Below are 23,694 nucleotides of genomic sequence, written 5' to 3' on the forward strand. Positions count from 1 at the left end.
GTTTAGGTGAAGAGCTCAGATGTCAAAACTCAGCTGCGTTTCCAGAAAAGCAGTTACTGTTTTTCTCTTTAAGATTACAATTAAGCTGTCAGGTAGTCAGTAATTTCTACCTTTAATCCCAGACTTCAGCATGATGAAAGTTTGCATTTCTAAACGAACACAAAATGGGCTGAGAAAAGTCACTGGCAACGCACTGTGGTTACCCTGCATTGTGATGAAAGCTCCAGCTGTCAGATTAAGGTTGTCACCGGGGGTTTTATTTGAGGGCTGTGACACGGCTGGCAAGTGAGACTCACACCTCACATTTATTTAAATATGAAAAATAACAGGATGCTGAAAATATCACCAGCCACAGGCCTGGAAAGTGCCTGTTGTGGAGGACGGATGAGTGAAAAACAACAGTGAAGAAATACAAAATGCATGCAATTACCAGCGAAAACAAGTGAAGCAAACACCATGAAAATAGAATATAAATACATTTAAGTGTCCCTGCATGCATTGCTGTGTGCAGTGACCTTTATCCAACCATATGGTTAATTTATTCTAGTGGGCGTTTTTTTTTTTTTTTTTCTTTTTTGGATCATGGCCCATTTTGGAGTCTAGTTTACTTTTACTGTGAGCTTTGTCTGGGTTTCTCTCCTCTTCTCAGGTTGTGTGGTTTTCCCTCTAGAACCTAATAAACAGATTCCCTAATAAGGGAGGGGGGAAAAAATGGCACAAAGAAATTCATTTTTACGCAAAGTTCCCTTCAATCGTTTATAGTGACTTTATTTTTATATCTTCTGGTATTGTAGTAAAATTCTGAACTCATAATAACTATGATTTGCTCGGATGTAATTGGCTGTTTAATCCCTTAACAGTTCCCCGGAAAGCAGCGCACTTACGAGCGTAAAACATAAATTAAATCCACAAAACAGTGAAGTTTGGATCCTCACAGGAACCCAGGGGGAGGTAGATGCTCGAAAAAGTTTCTGGGAGGAGTCCGACTTTTTTTTTTTTTTTTTTTTTCTTCCTTCTTCTTCTTTTTTTTTTCCTGCAGGATGACACGTGAAACTTTCCCGAGGAGTTGGTTGGTATGTTTGCTGTGTAGCTGCGCGGCGCTCCGTTAACTCGGCACACAACCTCCACCGAGTGGACCAGCGCGCTGCCGCCTATTTTTAGAAGTGTGCCTAATGGGGGAAAACGAAGGGGCTTGAAGAAAAAAGTGCAGAGGAAGGTCTCCACCGCGCTGCGATGAACTCGCCGAACACCTCGAAGTGACGGAATTTTAAGAAAGAAGTTCGAAGAAGAACGGCGCTTTGCTTCGCTTCAGCTCTTACCCAACTTCTAAAACAAAAAACGCAGTGGCCGCCGGAGAAGTCGCCGTGCTGCGCAATGGCTGCCCAGTGCGACACTTTAAGCGGATACTTGCAGCAGTCGGACCAGGGCTCCAACAGCGAGCGCAGCACCGATTCTCCTCTCCCGGGATCGGAGGAGGATCTGAGCGGCCCCCATCCGCTGCCAGACCCGGAGTGGACTGAGGAGAGGTTTCGCGTGGACCGCAAGAAGCTGGAAGTCATGTTATTAGGTAAAGAAAAGCCTCAGACTAAGTGATGTGATGCAGCGTTTCCACTAACTAGTCCCTTTCATCCAGTTTGTTTGAGTTGTTGCCTTGTTTTCGAGCAGCACACTTCACCTCAGCAGCTCTCCTCCAAACTTTTTGTTTGTTTTACGCATTAAACTTGCTGCCTTTGGTGACTAACATTTTCCTTGTTTGCAACGCTCACGTCGTGTGCGCGCGATCCGGAATGAATCAATTAAGCCAATTAAGTGGAGTCAATTAGGTCTGAGCTTCTAATTAGTGCCACCAAATTATGCACAGAAGGAAATAATAGCTGACCACTGACAGAAGCTGCAGCTGTGAGGACGTGAAAACTGCTTGAAACTTTTAACTCAAGCAGAAGGTCAAAGGAGTCAAAGACATGCCGAGTTAACCATCAGTGATGTGCCAGTGTTTTTTAACGCAGTAACGCGCCCTGACCACAAGCTGTCGCTGCACAAACTCCCATGGTGCCCATTTGTTTGTAGACTAAACTGAAATTGACCTGAACATGCAGTTTGTGTTCAGTTCTCAAAGAAAATAGGCAGCAGACAGCAACAACTGATGCAACAGCTTTTGCAGCAACAACAACCAAAAAGAAGCAGAACTTAAAAGTTAACATAGAAACAAGCTGTTATTCAGGCACGGGTTTAATTTTGCATATTAAAATGTCATCACTGTCTTTGATTCATTCTGCAGTGAAACATAACACCGTATGCCGGTGACGATAAAAAAACAAGCAAATCATCTGTCATGTTCACTTTTCCACTCCACTTTGGCCTTTGCTGCGTGTTTCGTATTGGCGATGAAATTGATTCATCGTGTGATTTCCAGTCTAATGACGTCCAAGCGACGGTGAGCTGTTAAAACAAGCAGTGACAGGCTTGTAAAAGGAGGCCAGGCCGGTCTCTGTTGAGAGGTCCCTGGAAACCCGAAAAAGGTTGAGGTCATTTATCACATATTTCAAAACACAAGAGTGTGGAATATTTGTGCATTAGGTAAGTGGGCTGGATTCTTTATCAGTTCCACAGGAAGGACAGTAAGTTGGACTGGAGAAGCTGCCAGGGAGAGGAACATTATCGGCTGTAATTGTAATCAAAACAAGGAGGATATTACGTGTGTCGACATTACCGATGAAGATGGCTTTAGTTTTTTTTTCATTGTAAATCAGTGAAAGCGGCTCATCAGTAATGTTTAAGTGGGGGCTAATCTGTGTGTTTTGGAAAGCGGCCGGGCTTGAATTATCCTGTGGCCTATACACAAAAGACGTATGCACGCACACATGGAGCTCCCCCTTGAGAATGTCCTGGTTGCTGCCTCGCCGCATTCCTCAAAGCTCCATGTCATCCCCAACTCTTCCAGGAAAACAACTTAACCAGAGGCCGGCCCTAAAGCCGAGTGTCCCGGACATACCATGTGCCACATCACGCAGTGTGTCTAAATGCGTCTGTTTGTGCATGTGCAGCTCTGTGTACGTTAACACATAATCTATCCAGTTCAGTTTGTCTGTTTGGTCTGTTATCGCTGCCAACATCTTGTTTCCCAATTGCTGCTTTATGACATCATGCCTGATCGTGTTGACATTGCGGCTGGGATGCAGAGTAGAGAGAACTGCCGTGCTCCAGCGTCTCCTGGTCTTTCTGTTCGGTTGTAGGTTCAGGTTTAGATCCGACATTATCTCAGCTGTGAAACTGCTTTAACCTTTGACCTCTGACCCCGTCGGAGGAATTCAGGAAGTCTGGTTTCAGGGTGCTCAGCTCCGTTATCTGACCTTACACAGTCCCGGCATGTATGGAGTTTTACAAGTGATGCATCGGCAGCTACAAAAGTCAAGCTTTAGATTAGTTTCGGCTCACTGGAGCAGATATTCTTGTCGTCTTTTGTGCCCTGTAGGTGTAAATTCAAACCCCAGTTAATGGCTCTTTCATCCAGTTCGGTCGGAGCTTTCTAACATCTGGCTGTGTTTTGATTGGAAAAGCTGTAGATTTTGATGTGGTACATCATGTTCTGAAGGCCAGAGTTTGGACCATAATGAAATAATTTTATGGGAACTCCAGTATATTTTTACCCAGTGTTTTATTGTCTGTGACAGTGTCTCTGGCTTGTGCTTTCCTGGAAAATGAAGTGTGCTGCTTGACCCTCAGGGGGGGAAAGAGCCGCCGGTCAAATCGAACTGTGATCACTTCCCAAACAACAATAGAAGCAACTTTTGACTAGATCCAGGTAATGTGTCTGTACTAGTTATGATAACAGATTGTATTTCAGGGGCAGATATGTTTTCTAACCCGAGCACTGATAAGTCTTTCTGCTGTGGAAACAGCACTGGCAGCCCTGTTAGGAATTGTTCTGTTAGTGGCTAATCTTTAAGGACACTGCTGAACGGTTTGAGGCTGAGAGAGATGAACACGAGCTCATTTGAAGTGTGTTTAACCATTTATTTTCCTCTTCATGAATACATTTTGAATTCAGAAATTTCACATATGCACATGCCTGAAAATGTTCCCTTTCCAAAATAGTTCTGAAGATTTTTTTTTAACCTATTATTATTATTTCAACCAATTCTCTCTGCATTTTATTTACTAATTGATTGATTGATATCATGAACAGACCACCTTAGTTTTTAAGGTACTGCATGACAAATTTGAGCGATTTTGGCGATTACATTGACAAGAATTTAAAGATATTTTCCTACAATTGTACAATTTCTACAATTTCATTTACCCTTTTATCCAAAGCGACGCACATCTGAGAGCAGATACAACACAAGCAAGGATCTAGTCAGAAAAAACAATCTGGATAAGTGTCATAGAACAAGTTCCAAGTGTGATAAGGAGTTGGTGGCAATAGCAGGCTGTGTGGGAGGTAAAAGGACATTTAAAAATGTTTTTTCCCCCAACGGTAAACCTGGACATAATCAGGATTTCCAGGTAGATCTTCACATTAGGACGTCAGACTGCTGAGAACCGTTTAGTTAATCAATTCTGGTGAATAAAAACGACCCAGAAGCTCTCTGCTCCCACTAAAAGATGTTTGTGACTCACCAGCGGAGTCTCCAAACCGAAGCAAAATCCCAGCGTACACACTTTAAAACTACTCTTTGGATCAACCGGGCTTTACTACCCCCCTGTTCTGGACCGATTTGCATCAGGAGAAAATGGAAATTATTAACTGCTCAGCAATTACAAATTTACTGTCTCTCCCATTGGCAGGGATGCAGGTTCCTTTCCTTAGATCAGTAAATAGAGTGTGAAGTGACAACAAAATCTCACCCTGACAGCTATCGGGGGTTTACTGTTGTACTCTTGGCACCCTGGAATAGAACTCCCCAGTTTATGGCTTAGAGACCGTAGCAGAGGCATGAAAGCTTGAAAGATAGTTTTATGTGTACAGGAGACAACTTTGGGCCGTTTCTTTTGCATTCATTATGAAGTTGGGAGAATGGGGACAAGTGTGGGAAAGAGGTAGCATTTTCTCTAACCCTGCTTTTCCAAATTGTCTGTATGTGCACCAAGCGTTTTATTTAGATGCATACATTACCGGTGTATTCTTCTAAAGAGCTCTGGCTGTAGGTTTCCTTCCTCAGACCGGCCATGATGACAGTTTAGTGGTGTTCGTCACCGAAGGCTCTTTCAGGCTCCTGGTGGGCCAGTGTGTGCACACACACATCCTAACAGCATGTTTGCTGAGTAACTGCAACAACAACCTACAATTAGGCTAAGTGAATCATTTTCTTCATTGAACTAATTTGTTTTCCTGCTCCTTAACCACACACTATTATTGGATAGCTTTGTTTCAGAATGGAAAATTCGTAGCGTATGGCCGAGGGGCGAGTACGGGGTTTTCACAGGTATTTTCAGTATTCAGCCATGATGTTGTTGGTGTTCTACAGTGTGTGTGCAGAGGATGCTGATGCTAAGCTTCATTTGTAGGCTGTGCACTAAATATGAAGTTTTCTGAGAAGGGAAACTGGCCGCTAGTAAAGATGTGGTTATTGTATTTTTCTTAATATCGTTTATAGAATTACTTACCCCCGTAACGAGGGGGGGAGTATGTGTGAGGGCCTCATCCTCCTCTTCCTCCTGGGTGCTGAGTAAGACTCGCAGACAGGAAGTGAGTGTCTTGTGGGGAATGTGCTGCAGGCTTTCTCTTTCTCTCGTTCTCCCCCTTTATTGCTCCCTCTTGAGTATTCAAACACTGCTCTGTTGTTCCAACTTTCATCAGATCCACTGTGGAGTTGTTGGATTTTCCAGGGTCTTTACCCGATGATCCAACACGCTCCTCGCTTTCGAACCTGAGCGAACCCAGGTGAAGATGTTTCTGAAAACACTCGGCGCATCAGAAGTTGTTGTGCAGCACAAACGTAGTCAAAAAGGAATATGTCCGTGGGGATGGTTTAGTAGTCGAGGGCAGACAAAATGTGACCTTCTGCCCTGATCCCAGACTATTTACAGTTTCCAAAAAATATGTCCAAATGTCCAAAAATAGTTGCATTTTGTAATCACTATAGCCATAAATGACATTTCGGTACAGTTTTGAGGTTGTTTAGATTTTCAGGTATTGCACTGTATGCTAACTAGTGCCATATTTGACAAGTCTAAAGTGAAAGTAAAGATGGTGAAACCTTGGAGCGAAACGGACTACCTTTGGACAAATCGCAATAAAGAGTGGAAAACAAAAGTCAGGGCCAGCACTGGAGGGGAAAATCCCTCTTTCATATCTAGATGTTAAAATCCTTTCTTCCTTCAGATGAGGTAGCCATCTGCTATTTGGAGATTTTGTGATCTTTAAACCAGATTCTATGTGTTATAGTTGTGAATGGGCCAAAGCAGCAAACGTTTTGTAGTTGTGGACCACATCAGTGGAGTCCACCATCAGGACAAAAAATGCATTAATTTCAGCAAAACAGAGGTACATTCACTTACAGATGTGTTTGATTTTTGCAGTGTAATAATCGCTCAGTGTGTTGGAACTTGGACTTGCAGGATAGAGTGATTCTTTAGTGGTCCATTTACAACATGAGGGAGGGAGTGGACTGATCAGTTCCCAGAAATCATTGTTTATCTTCTGTCACCAAGGGTAGGATGGGAGCTGCATGAAGCTATGAAAAAGATTTATAGGAAAGTAAGTTGGATTAAAGAGTTGTATCGCTTTCAGTTTGAAAAGTTGTAAAGTTAGTTTACTAGCCATGCTGGTTCCAGTAGATTCTTGACCCTCTGAAACCCCAAAACCCGACAGCGGGTTTTATGGGCATGCCATCTTTTTTTAAAAATGCCAAAATTGCATCATCGAAAGAAAATGTATAAACACCAAAAATCTTTTAAAAATGTTTGCAACCCTCTGCCGGTCCTTGAACTACTCATCGGTGTCGCACTGTCCTTCTGCAGAATCATCCAAATGTACGCCTGAAGTTGTCCTATTTCATCAAAAGCACATTATTCTGCATATCGCTTTTAAAACGACTTTAAAAAAGATTCCGCGCTCCTCAGTACAACAGTGAAGCTATTAGGGGCTCAGCTGCAACTAACTCTCATGACAAAAATGAGGGATTTTTTGGCTGAACTGGGTTGACCTGCAGGCTGTGCTTACACAGAGCAGATAGGAGACAAGCATGGAAACAAATTAAAAACACACGCGGTGAAGTATCCGTGTTTTTTTTTCCCCTCCAGTATTGGTAACACCTGTGGAGACATGCTGTATGTGTTGATTCCAGGTTTTTTCAATTTATTGTAAATGAAATAATCAAAGAAATTGAACTTTGTTTTTTATTTTTGCTTTTCTTCTGATTTATGGCATCATAGCAGTCTGGTGCTGCACAAAGGACGTTTATGAGCTCTCTCTGCTTCTAGCCATTGTTCTGCTGTTGCCATAGAGGAGTTCAGAGGGTTAATAAATCTTTTCAGTCCTTTTTGTAGTGCCTGCATGATATGAGGCAAATCTGCACAGTACAATAGCATTGTTCAGTCTTACAGTTATGGTGTCATTTGCAAAAAAAAATAGACAAATATTGAGGCGTGCACAAGTTAGCCAAGAAATTAAACAGAAGATTGATGTAAATAATCTGTTACAACTATTAGAAATTGAAGTTCAATTCCCCCTGCTCCTTTTTAAATATTCTCCTCTAAAGTCAACAAAAAAGTCTTTTGACAGCCATCATGCTAATGTCGTAGTCACCACCAGTTTGGCACCAGTTCGGCCAGCTGGCTGTGGCTTCATCTGATTGGCTAAATAGTGTGAAAGCATGGCCCATGTATCCCATCTGATTGGTCAAATGTTTGCATGCCAAGTGCGCAAATAATAGTGTTTTTCTTATTTACTGTACTTTCAAAATGTGTTTCCTGCATGTTCCAGTCATAATGATGATGAAAATAGAATCACAACAGTCATCACAGCTTCTTTACTTTTGCTAAACAGTTGGAGCCACTTTAATATTATCTGACAGTAGCAACACAGAGTGAACATCATTTCCTACTGCTGCTCCTGTAGCGCTGTAATATATCTCCAAAATGTGAACTTATAATGAAATAAGAAACAACAACAGCTTTGTTTAAGCATTGAATCTTTAAAATGATCTTAAAATCACAAAATATGGAGCTATGGATATGCAGCATATATATAAAGTTTACACTGGCCAGCAATGAAAATCTGCTTTTGAGAAATGATACCAGTAAATGTGACAGGATTTAAAGTATGCTGTTTCACCTGCTCTGTGAGGGCCAAAGTATTTGATGTGACAAAGAAGACAGACATTAATAAAATGCCTCTTTATACTATGTTTTCATTAATTTTAGGGACAGCGCCTCCATAATTATTGGCACCCCTGGTTAAGATGTGTTAAAAGCCTTAAAATACATTCAATTTTGATTGCAGAAGCATACTCTCACTGAAAATTGTAGAAAAATGCAACCTTCAACTCAAAAGAATTATTTTTTAATGTGGGATTTTTTTCACACTGAATAAATGCACTTGAATTAAAGGCAGAATTTTCCTTTTTTTTTCATTGTGGTCCTATATTATTTAGAAAAAAACTGAATTTACTAGAAGCTAAAGAACTCATCTTAACCAGGGGTGCCAATAATTATGGAGGGCGCGATATATGGAAAGCAAGCACACATCAGAACACTGAGTTTGTCATTTAAACGGCTCATTCAGCTGTTTTACTCTTCACCGGGGCCTGGCCTGGTTGCCTCCTGCCACCTCTGCTCCCTCCTTCTCCTTCTTGTAGATTTTACTGAAACATGCTGATACAATTAAACAATTCTATTCGACTTTGCTTACACATTGAATTCCTTCATCCTGGGCATGATGAAGCTTTCAGGAGCTGTAATATAATTGAGCTTCAGTCGGCGGAAAAACCTGTAATTCATTACTCAAGAAAATATAACCAGGAGTCCTATTTCAACAGTCCAAGTGGAGCTGGAGTGCTGTGACCCATTTCTGTGCTTCTGGAACTGTACATGGGCTGAAATGAATACCTATTTTTCTACGTCCCTCAAACCTCTTTTTCTTCAACCCTTTTCAAAGTGCAGATTTACATTCTGTCTGGTTTGCGGTTGCTATTTTAGAAATGTTTCTTGGGGGGGGCGCCCCCTTTCTTATCCTGCACGCGTGCGCACTCACCACGCTCACACAAGTGCAACAACACACACACACACACACACACACACACACACACACACGCTGATGCATGCACGCCGCCCAGCCCGTAACCACTCCCCCAAGAGCTTTCAGTGTTTATCTATGGAGAACCTTGGGTTTTGGTTTGTTGATCTCTCTCCTCATTCAACATCCAGTACAATCTGCCTTTTCTCCACTTGCATCGATTGGAGAAAAAGCATTTTTATGAGCACCTTTTGGATCTAGTCCTGGCCATCGCCACAATATTCTCCACTGGAACAAAAGAGAATGGGCGGGGAAAGAAAGTTCAGCCCCATTTCATTAAAAAACTGAGTTATGTTCATCTCCTCAGAGCTGTTGTATATTATGCACAAACTATTCTGATTGGACATATCAGCACAGATAACTCAGAACACCGTAATCGAGCCAAGACTTCACGGGATCGCTGCAATCCTGCGCAGATTCCTCCTGTCTCTTGAAAGGAAAAATGTTCTGCCCAGGAGTTGAAATGCTGACGAATATGAATGTCAGTAATTTCCTAATAGTACAATGTAATGTTTACAGGGCAGCTCTCGGCCTGTTAAGTGAGACTGACTCCCTGTGCTCCATGGGGGATCTAACACAGTAGATACCAGGCACCAGGAATGTACAGCGTTGTGTAATCACTTGGCAGCATTCGCACGAGGGAGAGGAAGGAGGAGATGATAATCCAAACACGTTACCAGCAACAGCTTGATGCTGGACGTCTTGTGTCCTGAACTGGATGATTCTACTGCAAAGATGCCGTGTGTGTGTAAATAGAAAGCGTTGTTAATATGAGGTGATGATGAGGTTGGTGTTTCAATTCAATTCAATTCAATTTTATTTGTATAGCGCATATTTACAACAGTCATCTCATAGCGCTCCACAAAGGCAGAGACAGAAACACCCAACAATCCAAAACATTTGTGTTTCTGGATGTAAAGTACAACAGTTTTATCTTTAAGTCTATTTCTGATTGTTTCTACGCCGTCCATCTCTGCGACCTCGGGGTCAACGAGTCTAGTTTCTCTGGCAGGCTTTCATCTTCGCCTGTCGGACAGCAACATCTGGCACTTAGTGCATTTATTTGATAGCGTAGTTGCTTGGCAACGCTGCAGGAGTTGAGAGGAGCGAGGAGCCTTTTTGAGAACAGAGGGTGACTTTTGCACGGCGCAGAAATATAATGACAGGTGTTCAGTTTTGTGGGTGTTAGCTCTGTTTACTGTAGTTGGAGAACTTAAATGGAATCAAAGCATCAAGTGGCATTTCCGAAGATTTCACGGCACCTGTGGCTACTGTTGAAACAGCATAACGAGGGTTTGAATTGATGAAAATTTCAAGAATTATGACCAAAATCAAGTCAAATAATGTCAGTCATTGCTGGTTACTGTCTGTATAACCACAGATTTATTGTGTCCGTTTATATTGTGCAGCAACGACAGTAAAATATGTATTTTTAAGAAAACCAGCTGTGCTCCCATATCTACTTTCCAGGTAACCATTGCAGATCTCACATAGTCAATAAATTGTATTGACATAGCAGATTGATCCCAAAAGCAGGATTATAGCCGGAAGCATATTTGTCTTCTACAAATATATCAATAACCTTCCAATTTCCTTATGAAAGATAAAGATGTCTGTGTTGAAAGCTGAGGATGCTCCTCTGGCAGCGTTGATGTGGACGTTCACATGAAGCAGCAGACAGCTGGTTCTGCTATAGCTGTGTAGTTCCTTAATCCTGCCTCGGAGATTACATACCGCTGTTGCCTCGGAGAAACAGCTGGAGCGTTTCTCAGGTGCCGGAGTGTTTTTTTGTTTAGATGCCAACTTGTGTGAAACTGGCCAGAGCAGTTCACTTGGGGACCAAAGCGTCGGCCTTGGTCTGTTTTCGTTTAGGTCTGAATGCTGCCGCTGCCAGCTACCTGTCAGCCGTAAGGTGATACGCTTGTAGGAACATTTTTTCTTTGAAGTGAGGCGTTTAGGCTGGATTGATGTGAACAGCCCCCATCACTGACATCACCTGACTCAATAGTATCGATTGTACTCCTAATCTTTCGAACTGATTTGTAAGATTTAAATTGCTCAGGGTGTGTGTGAGGAAAAGCAGTGAGTTAAGCCATTGAGCAGATCTGCTTCTTGGCCTTATGGTGTGGAGAAGTCAGGCATTTAACAAGCCGACTGATGCTGGATTTTTGGGGCCGATGCTGATTTTATGGAGGTAAAAACTTCTGATATTGATACATCAGCCATTATTCTTTATATATATGTTAGAGTTATATTGGAAAAGGGAGAATGTTGTTTAACTTTCCATCAATGTATTTCACAAATTATGCAGCAAAATGCTAATAAGACACCATTTAACCCAGCTGTGATGCGCCTCTGCTACATGTGCTGCAGACATTGCTAACAACAGTCGGAGTCGATCTGCTGGACAAACTATATGACATTGCGATTTCTGAATTGTTCATTTAAGCATCACTGTTTAAACAGTTTTTATATTGGATACTGATGCATCTGTGAGAAGCCAATATTGCTCTAGCGATCAATATAACTGTTTGTTTCTAGTATTTAATCACCTGAGACACTTAAAGTTAGTGTTTTATTCAAAATCCTTGATCTTGCTTCCAGGAAATATACTGTATCATAATAAATATCAATATCTCAATATAAAATTATACAAGTTTTAGCTAAAAATGTTACTAATTAGAGTTTTGTATAAACATTTGACTGTGACATCTGAGGTTAATCGTGATCAAAGTCAGACTCCACCTTAGTTTAGACTCGGTTCTGTTTCTAAAAATGGCATTCTCATCAAAAAACCTCTTGAAGCTAATCTTAAAAGGACATGGTCTGTTGATTGCAGATAATTTCGCAAGCATGTGTTTTTCCCTAAATGTCTGATCTAGGTTGGGAAACAAAATGATGCTGTCCTTAGTCAGGCTTGAGGACTTCCTGTCTGTACAATACAGTAAAAATGCTTCTGCTCGTTTAATAACGAGCACAGTTTGTTGCTCTTGCACGTGCATTCGTGTTTCGCCATGGTTCTGTCACAGGCCCTCTCATTAACACCATGTTGAATCAGCTGGAAGCTGCTGCGCTCACTGGAGGGAGGAATGTTAAAAAGCTACTGTGAAAACATATTGTTCTCATTCTCTTTTCACAAAATAAAATATTGGAAATGCAGCTCTTTCACACTCGTTGTTTTCCTCTCAGCCACCAGGGTTCATAGATGTGACTTTCACACTAATCTGTCTCTCTTTACTAAAGGTGTGTGAGCAGATGGTGGACTAAGATGTCAAACTTTTCCTAGATTAGAGTTGTCATTTGTTTTGAAATCCTAGCCACTGGAAATAGAGGTCGCTTCTCATTTTAATGCTTGCGCAGACTTTTCTGCGAATGCCCCGAGTTTCACCTTAAGTCCTCTCGTGGTTATTTTCAGTGCAGAGGATTTCGTCTAAGCAGCTCTGCCGTTCAGAGATTTAGCCGGTGCTTTCGGTGCCTCTCTTTTTGGAGTTTAAAATAAAGATCCTGTCTTCATTCAAAGCTTTTGACGTGAAGGGCTTTGATTGATAAATCTGGCGCAGCCTGAACGCCAGGTGCACAGACTCCCCGTTCATTATTCGGTGGTTATTGAATGACTGATACTGCATGTTTGAAATGAATGGATAATGGCTCACATGTAGGCGATGAGGTATTTGCCCTCTTGTTATTGGAAAAGTTGTAACTTGGCTTTTTGTAAAACTTGGTGCTCCCTCTCAAACTTTCCACTAAACCTGCGTAGTGTAGGTCTGAAACTATCTAATGGTGAAAATGCTCACGTCAAAAATGGCTTTTGATTTGATTTATTAGGACTTGTGTCTCTATTGTTTGCTTGATTGTTGTGTGTGGAACGAAGCCAAAAACTGTAGAAATCAACGCTGTTTACATTCCTTCAGTGTCAAAACAGCGGAATCTCCCAGAAAGTTAGTCTTTCCACAAAATAATGGATCCCAGACCGGGCTCCATCTGCCAGCATCACGTCCCACATGCTTTCCACTGCGACTTCTCTCGGCTCTTTACATGCAGTGACAGTGATTAGATGCATTAAATAATTACAGGGAGAAAATTAGAGGGTGTGGATCTGATTAACTGCAACCATCACTCTCTCATAGACAATAAAGTTAGCTGCAATAACTTAGCGGCACATTATTTGCTCCATACTTCGCAAAAAATGCACAAGAGGCATAGCGGATTGCAACATGTGATCTGTGCTCAGGGGTTTTGTGTAGTTTCTCAGCCGCGACGCCTGTACAATGTGCTGCGCTGGAAGGGAGGAGCGCCACATTGTCCTCGCGTAACCTGGTTTAAAAAAAAAACAATAGCGTTAAAGCACATGAGAAATAAATGAAACAGTCTCTTTGATATGAATCAGAGCTACTAAATGCAGAAAAATATACTTTAAAGTAGGGATGTGCTCTTCAGCTCGTGTCCAAACGTTGAGTTTGTCCAACGGAAGGCCTATAATTTAAATTGGATTTTTCTGTTGGCAGACAAAATAATAGGGTTCATGGTTATCTAAGTAATGAGGCGGGAGCTATGCATTTTTGTGGTAAAATGGCTGTCAATTCTGTGAGAAAGAAGGAAAAAGACAAATGTAAAAGATCTCTCTGGTCTGCTTCTTTCCTTCTAATTTTATGTTGTTGGCAAATCAGGTCAACAAAACAACCGGGGAAACATGGATGTTATAAAGAGGAAAAATTGAAGTTGAATTCGGTGGTTTCCTGCACTGAAAAGTTTGCTAGTCAGCAGCTGACTTTCAGTTTTCCTGAAATTAGTGTGTCCTTGAGTTCATCCATAACTACATGCAACTTTGCAGTCAGTGGACTAAAAATACACGAACACGATCCTTTTATAAATTCTGTCTCATGGCAGTGCTTGTAGTCATTCAGGAATTTTTTGGTTCCAACCATCAATGGCTGACTGATCTGCATTTCTTATGTTATTAACTTAATAGTTGCCATCCTTCATTCAATCCCTGCACTTTTTGCTTTCATATACAGTGCTTAACAAATGTATGAGGCCACCTATCTAATTTGTTTAGCACCGTCAGCATCATGAAGTGCTTTAATGCACACTCAGCTTTCAGCGTTTTACCATTTTGAACAAGAATGAGGAATTTCAAACTGAATTCACCTTTTTACATCCAAATCAGAGCCACTGAGCTTCTCTGAGAAGTCAGAAATGAATCAAGCATAACATTCAAGGAATGCAAATAAATAGCTTTAATTTGACATCATAATCAAGAAATAATCATGTGCCTTTTTTTGTAAAACAATAAATTTAAAAATTCATGGATAACAATAATATTTTAGCATTAAAAATATGATTTGGGTGAAAGAGCTTCTACATGCTGGTGTATTAACCACTACAGAAACAGAACAAATGATTTTGGTAATTACCAATGCTGTTAATTTAGGGTGGCTGTGGCATAAACCTTACACTGGGTGGTGGTCTAATAAGCACTTTATGTTTGTCTAATTAAACTCTACATTGAACTGTCATGTCATCTTATTTTTTTGCACTCGTCACTTCCATAAATGTCATACATCCCACTGCTTTGTCTATAGCACAAACAGTATTTCATTTCTAAACTGTGTATCCCACTTCCAAATGATCATAATTGTCTGTTTTGATTATAGTTTTTAATTGTATTTATTTATTATTCATTATTACCTGATCTTGGCTCAGTTTTTATTCATTATCTTCTGTGATTGTGTTTAAATTCACATCAGTAATCCAGTTCTAAGGCTTATCTAGGTTTTGATCATGTTTGTCCCCATATTCTCGTATACATGATAAATATTAGTGCCCCAGTTATTGATTACAGTGTGCCGTTAACACAGTGTAGGACTAAAGTGCGGTGGATTAAGTTACGCAGGCGCGAATGCTGGACTCGATGACGGAGTTTGGTCGCCCTGACTGGACAGAAAACTTGAGGTCGGATTGTTTTACCGGCTGTGTGAACCACTGATGAGGAAACGACAGTATGAGCACCAGTTCTGTTACTGATCAAAGTGGTTGAATCTGCAGCTGTGCAGGTATTCAGCAGCCAAAAACTGTGATAAAACACACACATGCAACAGTATCCCAGTTTTATTTGGAGTTCTCCAGCTGGTGTAGTTGGATTTGTCAACATCAGGCATTCAGATTTTTGAAATGCGTTGACATGCACAGACACAAAAACACAGCGCCTCAAAAACCCAGATTATAACCAGGATGCTTGAGTCCAATGCCAAGGCACGTTATCTGTACGCTTGCATACTTCACTGTAGTGTAGCTGGTTCTTATATATTTTCAGTGTACGTGAACCTACAGTAGTTGTTAGTGGTTGTTATGAGCAGCAACAAATGAGTACTTTTATATCCCCATAACAGTTTTGGACACCCAGTGGATCTTGCAGTGCAACCATCTATCATCTTTATTACTCCATGCATTCTTCTTTGTCAAAACCCAGTGCAAATCCCCCACAATGCAACTTGATTAGAGATTTCAGTGTGCTGTGTTGCACCAGTAGTAGCTAATGAGCCTGTGAGCTTCAAGCTGAGATGAGGTTATCTGAGATTTTGTAGCTCAATCACAGGATGATGATAGCCTCATTCTTAATTGTGCTACACAGCCTGCATTGGTTGATGTTTTTTTAGTAAAACAACCATCACTGAACACCTAACCTCTTCAGAGCTTTAGAATAAAATCAATGCTTCGTTGTCTCCAAGATGCTCTCCAAGCACAATTGCCTCGACAAGCTTTTCCCTTATAGCAAGCTGACAGCAGAATTTGCTTTTTAAAAAGCACAACTTCTGCTTATTTTGTTGCCCACAACACACAATTTAGCTGCGAGTGCGATTAGATTAAGTCCTTCACATCGTACTATACCCCAGAGCTCACTGGACCCCCGGCTGTGACCCTCCCGTGCTGCTCCGGGTCGTCCGGTGGCCAGTTTATTCAACTGCCAACAGGATGTTTTGCTCTCAGCACATGGCTCATGTTTACCCTCGTGTTTAATGTCAGATTCCTTTCAGCTCCCACAACTCATGTGACAAAAATGCTCTTAGGCTGTTTTTGTTAGTTTTTTGTTGTGGCGTTGCATTTTTTCTGCATTTTTTCCTCCCTAATTGGGTCTCATTGAACCTTGTTGTTTGACTCTGACGGGTTTGTTAAAGTGGAGTAGAGCCGACATTGTACCACAGGGTCCAGTTTTTTAAGTAAGAGCAGCCATTTAATATGTATATCATGTTTCCCCTATTAGATACTGATGTTAAATGAAATGCTTAAAGGAGAAATCTAGTGCAACTGAACATGTGTGATCAGGAGCAGACGTTCGTTCTTGCTGAGTGTCACAGATTCAGCAGCTACTTAAAGTCATCTCTTTCTGTCTGGTCGACATACAGCAGAGCTTTTGCGACGTGTGAATCCAAAGTTCAACAGTTCATCGGTTCTGAGCAGAGTCATGATGATGCTATTTATCTGCTAATGACATAAGTGATTGTGGCCTTCTTGTTGACTTACAGTTTTTATATTTCCCTCATTATTTTGCTACTGACGGAGACTTTACTCTGGATTTACTTTTGTTTAGTCGATAAAAGAATGCCGAGACCGCAGAAGAAGAGCAACTGGTCTGCTGCACGAGACGGTTTTTCGCCAGACAAGTGGGAAAAGCAGTCTGTTTGATGTCGCTGTTCTCCTTTTTGTTTGTCTTACAGGAAACTGCATCAGGGTCGGTCTTTCATAATCTCTGATGGCTTCGGGCCACCTAAGACTTGAATGCTTCTGTCAGAGCTGTTTTATGATAAACCAAATGTTGGATGTAAACACTTAAGCATGCCATTATCAGGACAAACCAAATATGTCTGCGTTTGTGTGACCGCGCCACGGATTGCTTCATCGTCAGCTGCTGTAAAGCCATTATTGAGACTGATGTTTACTATCATGTTAGTTCATCTATGAATCCTTTATCAACTAATTGCTTGCTCTGCAGCTCAAATTCTCATTTTGTGTGGCAGTTATAGGCTAAAAGTGTATGACTTGAGATAAAGAAAAGCAAACAAATGTTAAAATCTGAGCAATATGACCAATTTATTTGTATTTTTACCAAATAAATTGCTTATAAGACTATCCAATATTAAAACTGTAGATTAGTTTTTATCTTAAATTGCTAAATGAAGCCGTCTTAGCTAATAAAATTTTAACTGTAATTCACATCAATGTTTACATCTGGCTGCATGCCCTTTCCGCCGTCATTATCAGTCTTGTCTGTTATCTGATTATGCGCAGCATTTGGCGGCACGCCGAGAGCATATCTGCAAGCATCAGCTATTTGGTAAAGTCACTGTTGGTTTACACAAAAATCAAAGGCTCTTGAGGCAGCTGAAGATGCGTCCAACGTTACTTGGAACAACCTTGTTATTTCCCCATCCGTGACGGATTTCATTTGTTAATGGCACTCTCGCCTGAGTGTCACAACAGTTGGAATTTTCCAACAGTTTCCAAAAGCAGGGGATGTGATTAAACCCTCGGCTGAACTGGTCGGTGTTGTAGATCAATGGATTTGTACTCTTCCGTGGGCGAAGTATTGAACTGAGCGGTGCAGATTAAGGAGAATATAAGTGACAGAGGGATGATTCTTGGCAGGTGTGTCTTGATGTTTATGGCCATTTTTATTAAAACCAGTCGCTGATTCACTGTTCTGTTCTCCTACGTTGGCCAAAGGTTTCCGATATTTCCTTTTATTAGTCCTCTGGTTTGAATGACGAGCTAAGGGGCGGCCAGGATTCATCATTATAAGTGTAATGGGGTGGCGAGCGTTTGGTGTAAACAAATTTCATCTGAGATTAACTCACCTGTTGAATCGAGGCAGACCAGACTCTCCATCTTCATTATCTTGGCTCTTGACTTGTTTACTACAAAGCCTTTGTGAGCACTAAACGCTCCTGATGCAGGCGGTGTGAGCGTTGTTTCTTGTGATAAAGAAACTGTTTAGTCAGGGTTTATATTCTGAGTCTTAATGTTTCTCACACTTCCATTGCGGTCATTAAGCAACACTGTGCAGGTGTAGCATCATTTTAATGGGAAAAGGTTTTAAAAGTTTAAGGAAATTTAACATAAAACTTGAGCAAGATTAGCCAGATCTAAAAGATAACAACAGTGGTGGTGGAGGAGTGTAATTCACCATGTGGTCGCATGTTTTTTAAATATATTACGTGGGGCTGCAATCAATCAATTTGTCAGTTATTTTCCTCCATTTATCATTGGCCGTCACAGTTGTTCTAAAGCCCAAGACTAAATCAGCACATTCGCATACGATTGTGAAACTTGAACCGGAGAACTTTTGGCACTTTTTCTTGGGAAAACAACTGAAACGGTTCGTCGGTTCTCAAAATGTTTGTTCGTTTAATTTTAGATCAGCTGATGAATTAAACATTTCAGCGCTAATGCGGTCCATCAAGAAGTTAAAGACCCCCTCTGGTTAAAATCTGCTTTCTTTTAAACCTCGTTAACATGTCTATATTGTGCTTTCTTTACGTTCTAGAATAAAATATCAGAAGTGAAATATGGTATGACTGCGTTTACCGATGATAGTGTCTAAAAGCAGATCAGACGTTGAGCATTTTGCATGTAAAAAAAACAAATCTGTCGGCTCTACAGATCATCAATCTTCTTCAGAATTAGTTTCTGGTTCCAACATGTATTACAACTCTCCATCATACGGTGTTAAGTAGTTTTACAGCAGAGACGTCTGTTAGTCGGTGTGCTCGAGCTGCAGCGAGTTGGGAGATGTGGGTGGCGGGAAAAGCAGGGACTTTATACAGTAACATCTGAGCCATTTTCAGATTATTTTCATGGTGAAAAGTTTCTAATGATGTAGTTTTATCAATGGATATAAGTTTTTAGGGGATTATTCAGTGGCTGGATTGGAGCTTTTCAACTCCTCAGTCCGTTTTAGATTCAGTACAGTTCAAACATTCGCTCTGAAATAGAAGATGAGACATCGTAGGATTTTGGTTTTCTTCTAATCATAACATCGTTCTTGTTGTTGCACTGAGGTCAGCATTTAGGACTCGACTATACAACCCACAATGACTCTGCTGCTGCTGCTCGTGACCCAGATTTACAGTACGCAGACAGCAATAGATCCTTCTCGAGAAATCTGGCCGAAATGCATCATTAAACCTTCGCTGTACTCCCAAATGACAGAGCAACATGAGAACTCTCCTTGGATAGCAGATATGTAGTTTGCATCAACAGAGCTGCCACAGTCAGAAGGACTTGCAGATGTGTTGGAGCGGCTTCAGGCCCGACCTGCTCTCTGCTTCCATCCAGCATACTGTATCAGCTGAGGGAGTTTCTTGGCATTTTCACCTGCTCGGAAAATTACTTAAAAACTTCAGGGCTATTCTAAGGGCTTAGTTTGTTTACAGGTGATGTGGGGCGATCTTGTAGCTCGTGAGTTTTTCATTTACTGTAGCAGCCAAGGCCAGAAGTTTACAGTATGCTGACAGACAAATTTCAAAAAGTGTGAAAGCCTTTTTTTTTAAAAATAAGAAGTGAGAAACCGACACCAGTCGACCCGAGCGGGGCACGAAACACTCCATTAACGGCTACTGTAGAACGCTCAAATATTTTTACTGTATCCATCAATTTGTTACACGGAAGCTGTATCCAATCTCTGGGATTATAGAAAATTACTTGGAACATTTTATTCCATTCCTGCAAATCAGCACTATCAGTAGCGGTGCCAAACACAATATCCAAAGAAATCGAGATCCACCGTAAACACAGCTTTGAATGAAGATACCGTAGCATTTTGAGGGCCGGTTAATCTGTGTGTGATTTGGCAGCGTTAGGGTTACTTTGTGCGTTCAAAACTGAGTGGCTCTGTGCGGTTTTTCTGAATTTATTTTTCTCTTTCTCTGTCTCGCTCTAGCTGCCTCGGAGGGGAGAGTCAATGGCGGGGAGGATTTCTTTCAGAAGGTGAGTGTGCAGCCCGTGATGTTTTTGCTTTGTCTTTGGGTTGCGTTCGAGCCCACTGAGCAGCACTTGGTAAGGGAGCAGATGTCAGGTGCTCCCTCCATGTCACTCCTAATCACAAATCTAAACAAATAGAAACAATGGAATGACACTGACGTTCAACCACTGCAGGGCTCTGATGCTATAACGCAGCTGACACAACACTCGGGCCTTTCTCACTTACATAATCTACCATAATATACCAGATTGTTTAAAATGATGCTGAACACACGCCTGCTCATTCCAGTACTGCCTCACCAACTTAGGATTTTCATATTCACAAAGTTCACTTCATTCAATAAAAAAAAGAGGATTTGCTTCAGTGATCTTGTCTAGTCTTGAATGGAGGGCAACTTGCTCATTCTCTCACTGGTGCACATTGATCAGTCGACTGTGAGACTCTGTCTGGATTTAAAAAGTTATTCTACAGTTTAAATAGTTCTTTTATTACCAAACGGTCTTTCACACAAGCTCTAATGGCGAGGATTAATTTTCTAAAGTACAAAGCTGAAGCAGTGGAATCGTTTTCTTACATTCACTAATGACTCCACCAGCTTTTATTCTTTCAATTAATCCTGACCAGAGGTGGCAATCGGAACAATATAAAACATTGATGGCTACAGACAAATTACCCTAATAAGACTTCCCAAAATAGACAGTGTTAGTTAGGTTAATGAAATAGAGACTGGAGAGACGTGTCAGCTTCTAAAGCTCAACAGTCACGACACTTTTTAAGGTCATTCATGGTGTCCGTAACTTTATGCTTTGTGAATAATTCAGATTTTGAAAATAGACAGCAGATGCACATTGTTGCTCATAGTACAATAGGTGCATGTCGGTCTGCACGCAGATGGTCACGCTGGCTCATATATTGAACACAGAGAAGCTCCCAGGGCTCCTGTGCATGTTTCTGAAAGGCTATGACTTTTTACAGGGCACAGCAGCTCCTTCCAGATTGAGCTGTAGCACCATGTTGATGTGATTATTTCTGAGGTGTACCAAACACAGTGGGTGGACATAGCACAGGATTTCTGCAGAGTTAAGAACTTCCCACTGTATCATCGATGGAAAGCCTATAGCTACAAATCAAAGTCCAGCAGCGACTGCTTCAGCTACAGCTCTTTTGGTGATGAATTGAAAACTCGCGGGTAACGGTGAATCTCCTTGCACAACGTCTCCTCAAAACTTGTGTTGAGCATCACTTGTTTTCCTGGTTTGCACACAGATGGCTGGGGACCCTTGCAAACTTGTGTAAACGGCAAAATTTACATCATGCTGACCCTTGAGGAACCCTGCAGACATGCAGGTGCTGAAAACACGAGTTGGCCTTTACAGGTCTGACGTGAACATGTTGGTGGTGTTGCAATACAGGGGGGCTGCTGAAGCCCCTGTTTGGCCATTAAGTGAGTAAGACAGTCCCAAAGGGTTCTGGCCACTTAAAGCCCAACCGCAAACAAATAGCTCAAAAAATAACTTTTCCGAGGCGCCACTATAGCTCACCTGGTCCCATGTGCAGGCCTACAGTCCCAATGTGGAGGTCATGAGTTTGAATCCCGCTCATGACCCTTTCCCACATGTCCTCCCCCCATTCTTCTCCCCTACTTTCCTGTCTCTCTCTCACTACCACTATCCAACAAAAGCCAAAAAAATAACTTAAAAAAATAAATAAATAAATAAAACAACTTTTCCTAACAAAGACCATGAATTTGACAAATTCAGTTAATAATTTAAGAATGCAGAGTGCTAGCTTTCACTGTCTCAAGCACCAGTAATTAGACTTATCCCTTGTAATTAGTAGTGAGAAGAATCTCAGGCACACGATGCAACAGACTGAAACGTTACTATGTGCTCAGTTGGCATTACTATCAGAAACAACCATTAACATTACTTTATGTGTTGTGCAATCAAAAGGTTCTTGGACTACAACGGTTCTGTAATCTCCTTGTGCAGTGATGCACTGTTTCCTGTGCTTCTGCTCACTTGTATCACTCCCTGGAAGTTCTGTTACATAAACATGTCAAGCACCATCTGCAGTGAGTGTTAAATGTCCTAAGCTGTGAAAAAACAGTGCACAATCACTATGTGGTGACCGCATTGGGGTGGCTACATACCCAATATTACCACATTTCAGGTTGTTTGTGGCAAACGGTCTTGCTCAGACAGCTAAAGATGTTAGAGTAGAACCCTTGGGGATTAGTTCCCGATGCACAACCAGGTGAATGGTGAAGACCACAAGTAGGCTCCTGACCTGAAGAGCCTTGTCCACTTTAGGAAACTGCAGATTCTTCTGTAAAAACTACAGTTTCTTCTCTCTGTGGTAGCTGCAGAAGCACCTCTCGTAAATAGGGATGATTCTCAACACATTCATGTTGAGCGTTTTGGTCCTGGGCTGCTGACTGACTGAAATCAAAAGTTGGCATCATTCAGCGTTTACAAAAGCATGTGAACCACAGGTCCTGCTGTGGATACGAGGTGTCATGTCGTCTCCTGACTCTAGACAGCTACTGCTTGCACATGTTGGCGTGCGGACACACAACACATACATGCCTATGAACTGGCATCCAGATTGCCCAGAAGCAGTGTGTTTTGTATAAATGCTCGTTATTGCCGCATCTGATTTTAGTATTGGCATGACAGTTTGAAATGAAGACTGAAAAGACGCTGAAAATAAAAACCTTTTTAACAATGAAAGCTCACTGTTGACCCTAAAATGAATTTTGACACCAGATAGTTTAAAGGCATCTTGTTAACTATGTGGTTCTCTTTAAGTATCTCAAGTGGATTCATTTTTGTTTAAAACCCAGCTTCCTGATTATGCTAAACTCCCTCTAGTATGTTAAAGGGCGGTAATGAAATATATGATGGACAGCGGTTTGTTTTAGCAGTCCTCCTTTGTCTATTTTCCGTATTTGGGTTTTTTGAGGTTAGGAAGCTCAGCTAAATGTCAAAGAAGGAGGCAATTTAACTGTCCCTGAAGCAGTTTTCAAAAACCCAAGTAATGCAAACCAGGCGCCTTAAGATTCCCCTCATTGGAATTTTAACAAGGACTCTAGATACTGTACTGTAACTCTGCCTCCACCTCTTTTGGTCTGGACAGAACCATAATGTTTAGGATTTCCAGTGTAGACGTCTACCCCCACTCCACAAAGCCATCCTGATAAAATACGGCTGTTGGCGTATTGACTTTGCCAGCCATGTTTTTTAAAGTCTTTTGGCTTGAATATTGTCACAGCTTGTTCAAAGAAACAGTGGTTACTTGAGGTTAAATTGTCAATTAGAAATTAGTGTGCAGCTGTTTGAGTTGGCAGGCTGGCGACGGGCAGTAAAAGAGGAGTACTAAAGTCATGTTTTTATTGTAGAATTTCCATTTGGATAACTCTGTATAGTTTCCCTCTGATAGCGTGATCACCATACATGCCCAATTAAAGTCAGGAAAA

General features: G+C 41.3%; 1 protein-coding gene across 2 annotated transcripts in view; it reads left to right on the forward strand.

The window, feature by feature from the left end:
- Positions 1 to 1,022: 1,022 nt before the first annotated feature.
- Positions 1,023 to 23,694, forward strand: part of bicc1a (BicC family RNA binding protein 1a) — a 63,867-nt gene continuing 41,195 nt past the window's right edge. For both annotated transcript variants that reach the window (XM_008280414.1, XM_008280415.1), the window contains exons 1-2: positions 1,023 to 1,567; positions 20,175 to 20,221. In XM_008280414.1, the coding sequence (XP_008278636.1) occupies positions 1,375 to 1,567; positions 20,175 to 20,221 (240 nt within the window). In that variant the 5' untranslated portion in view covers positions 1,023 to 1,374. The remainder of the gene's footprint in view (positions 1,568 to 20,174; positions 20,222 to 23,694) is intronic.

This window comes from Stegastes partitus, unplaced genomic scaffold, assembly GCF_000690725.1.
Source record: "Stegastes partitus isolate 25-593 unplaced genomic scaffold, Stegastes_partitus-1.0.2 Scaffold192, whole genome shotgun sequence".
NCBI lineage: Eukaryota > Metazoa > Chordata > Actinopteri > Pomacentridae > Stegastes > Stegastes partitus.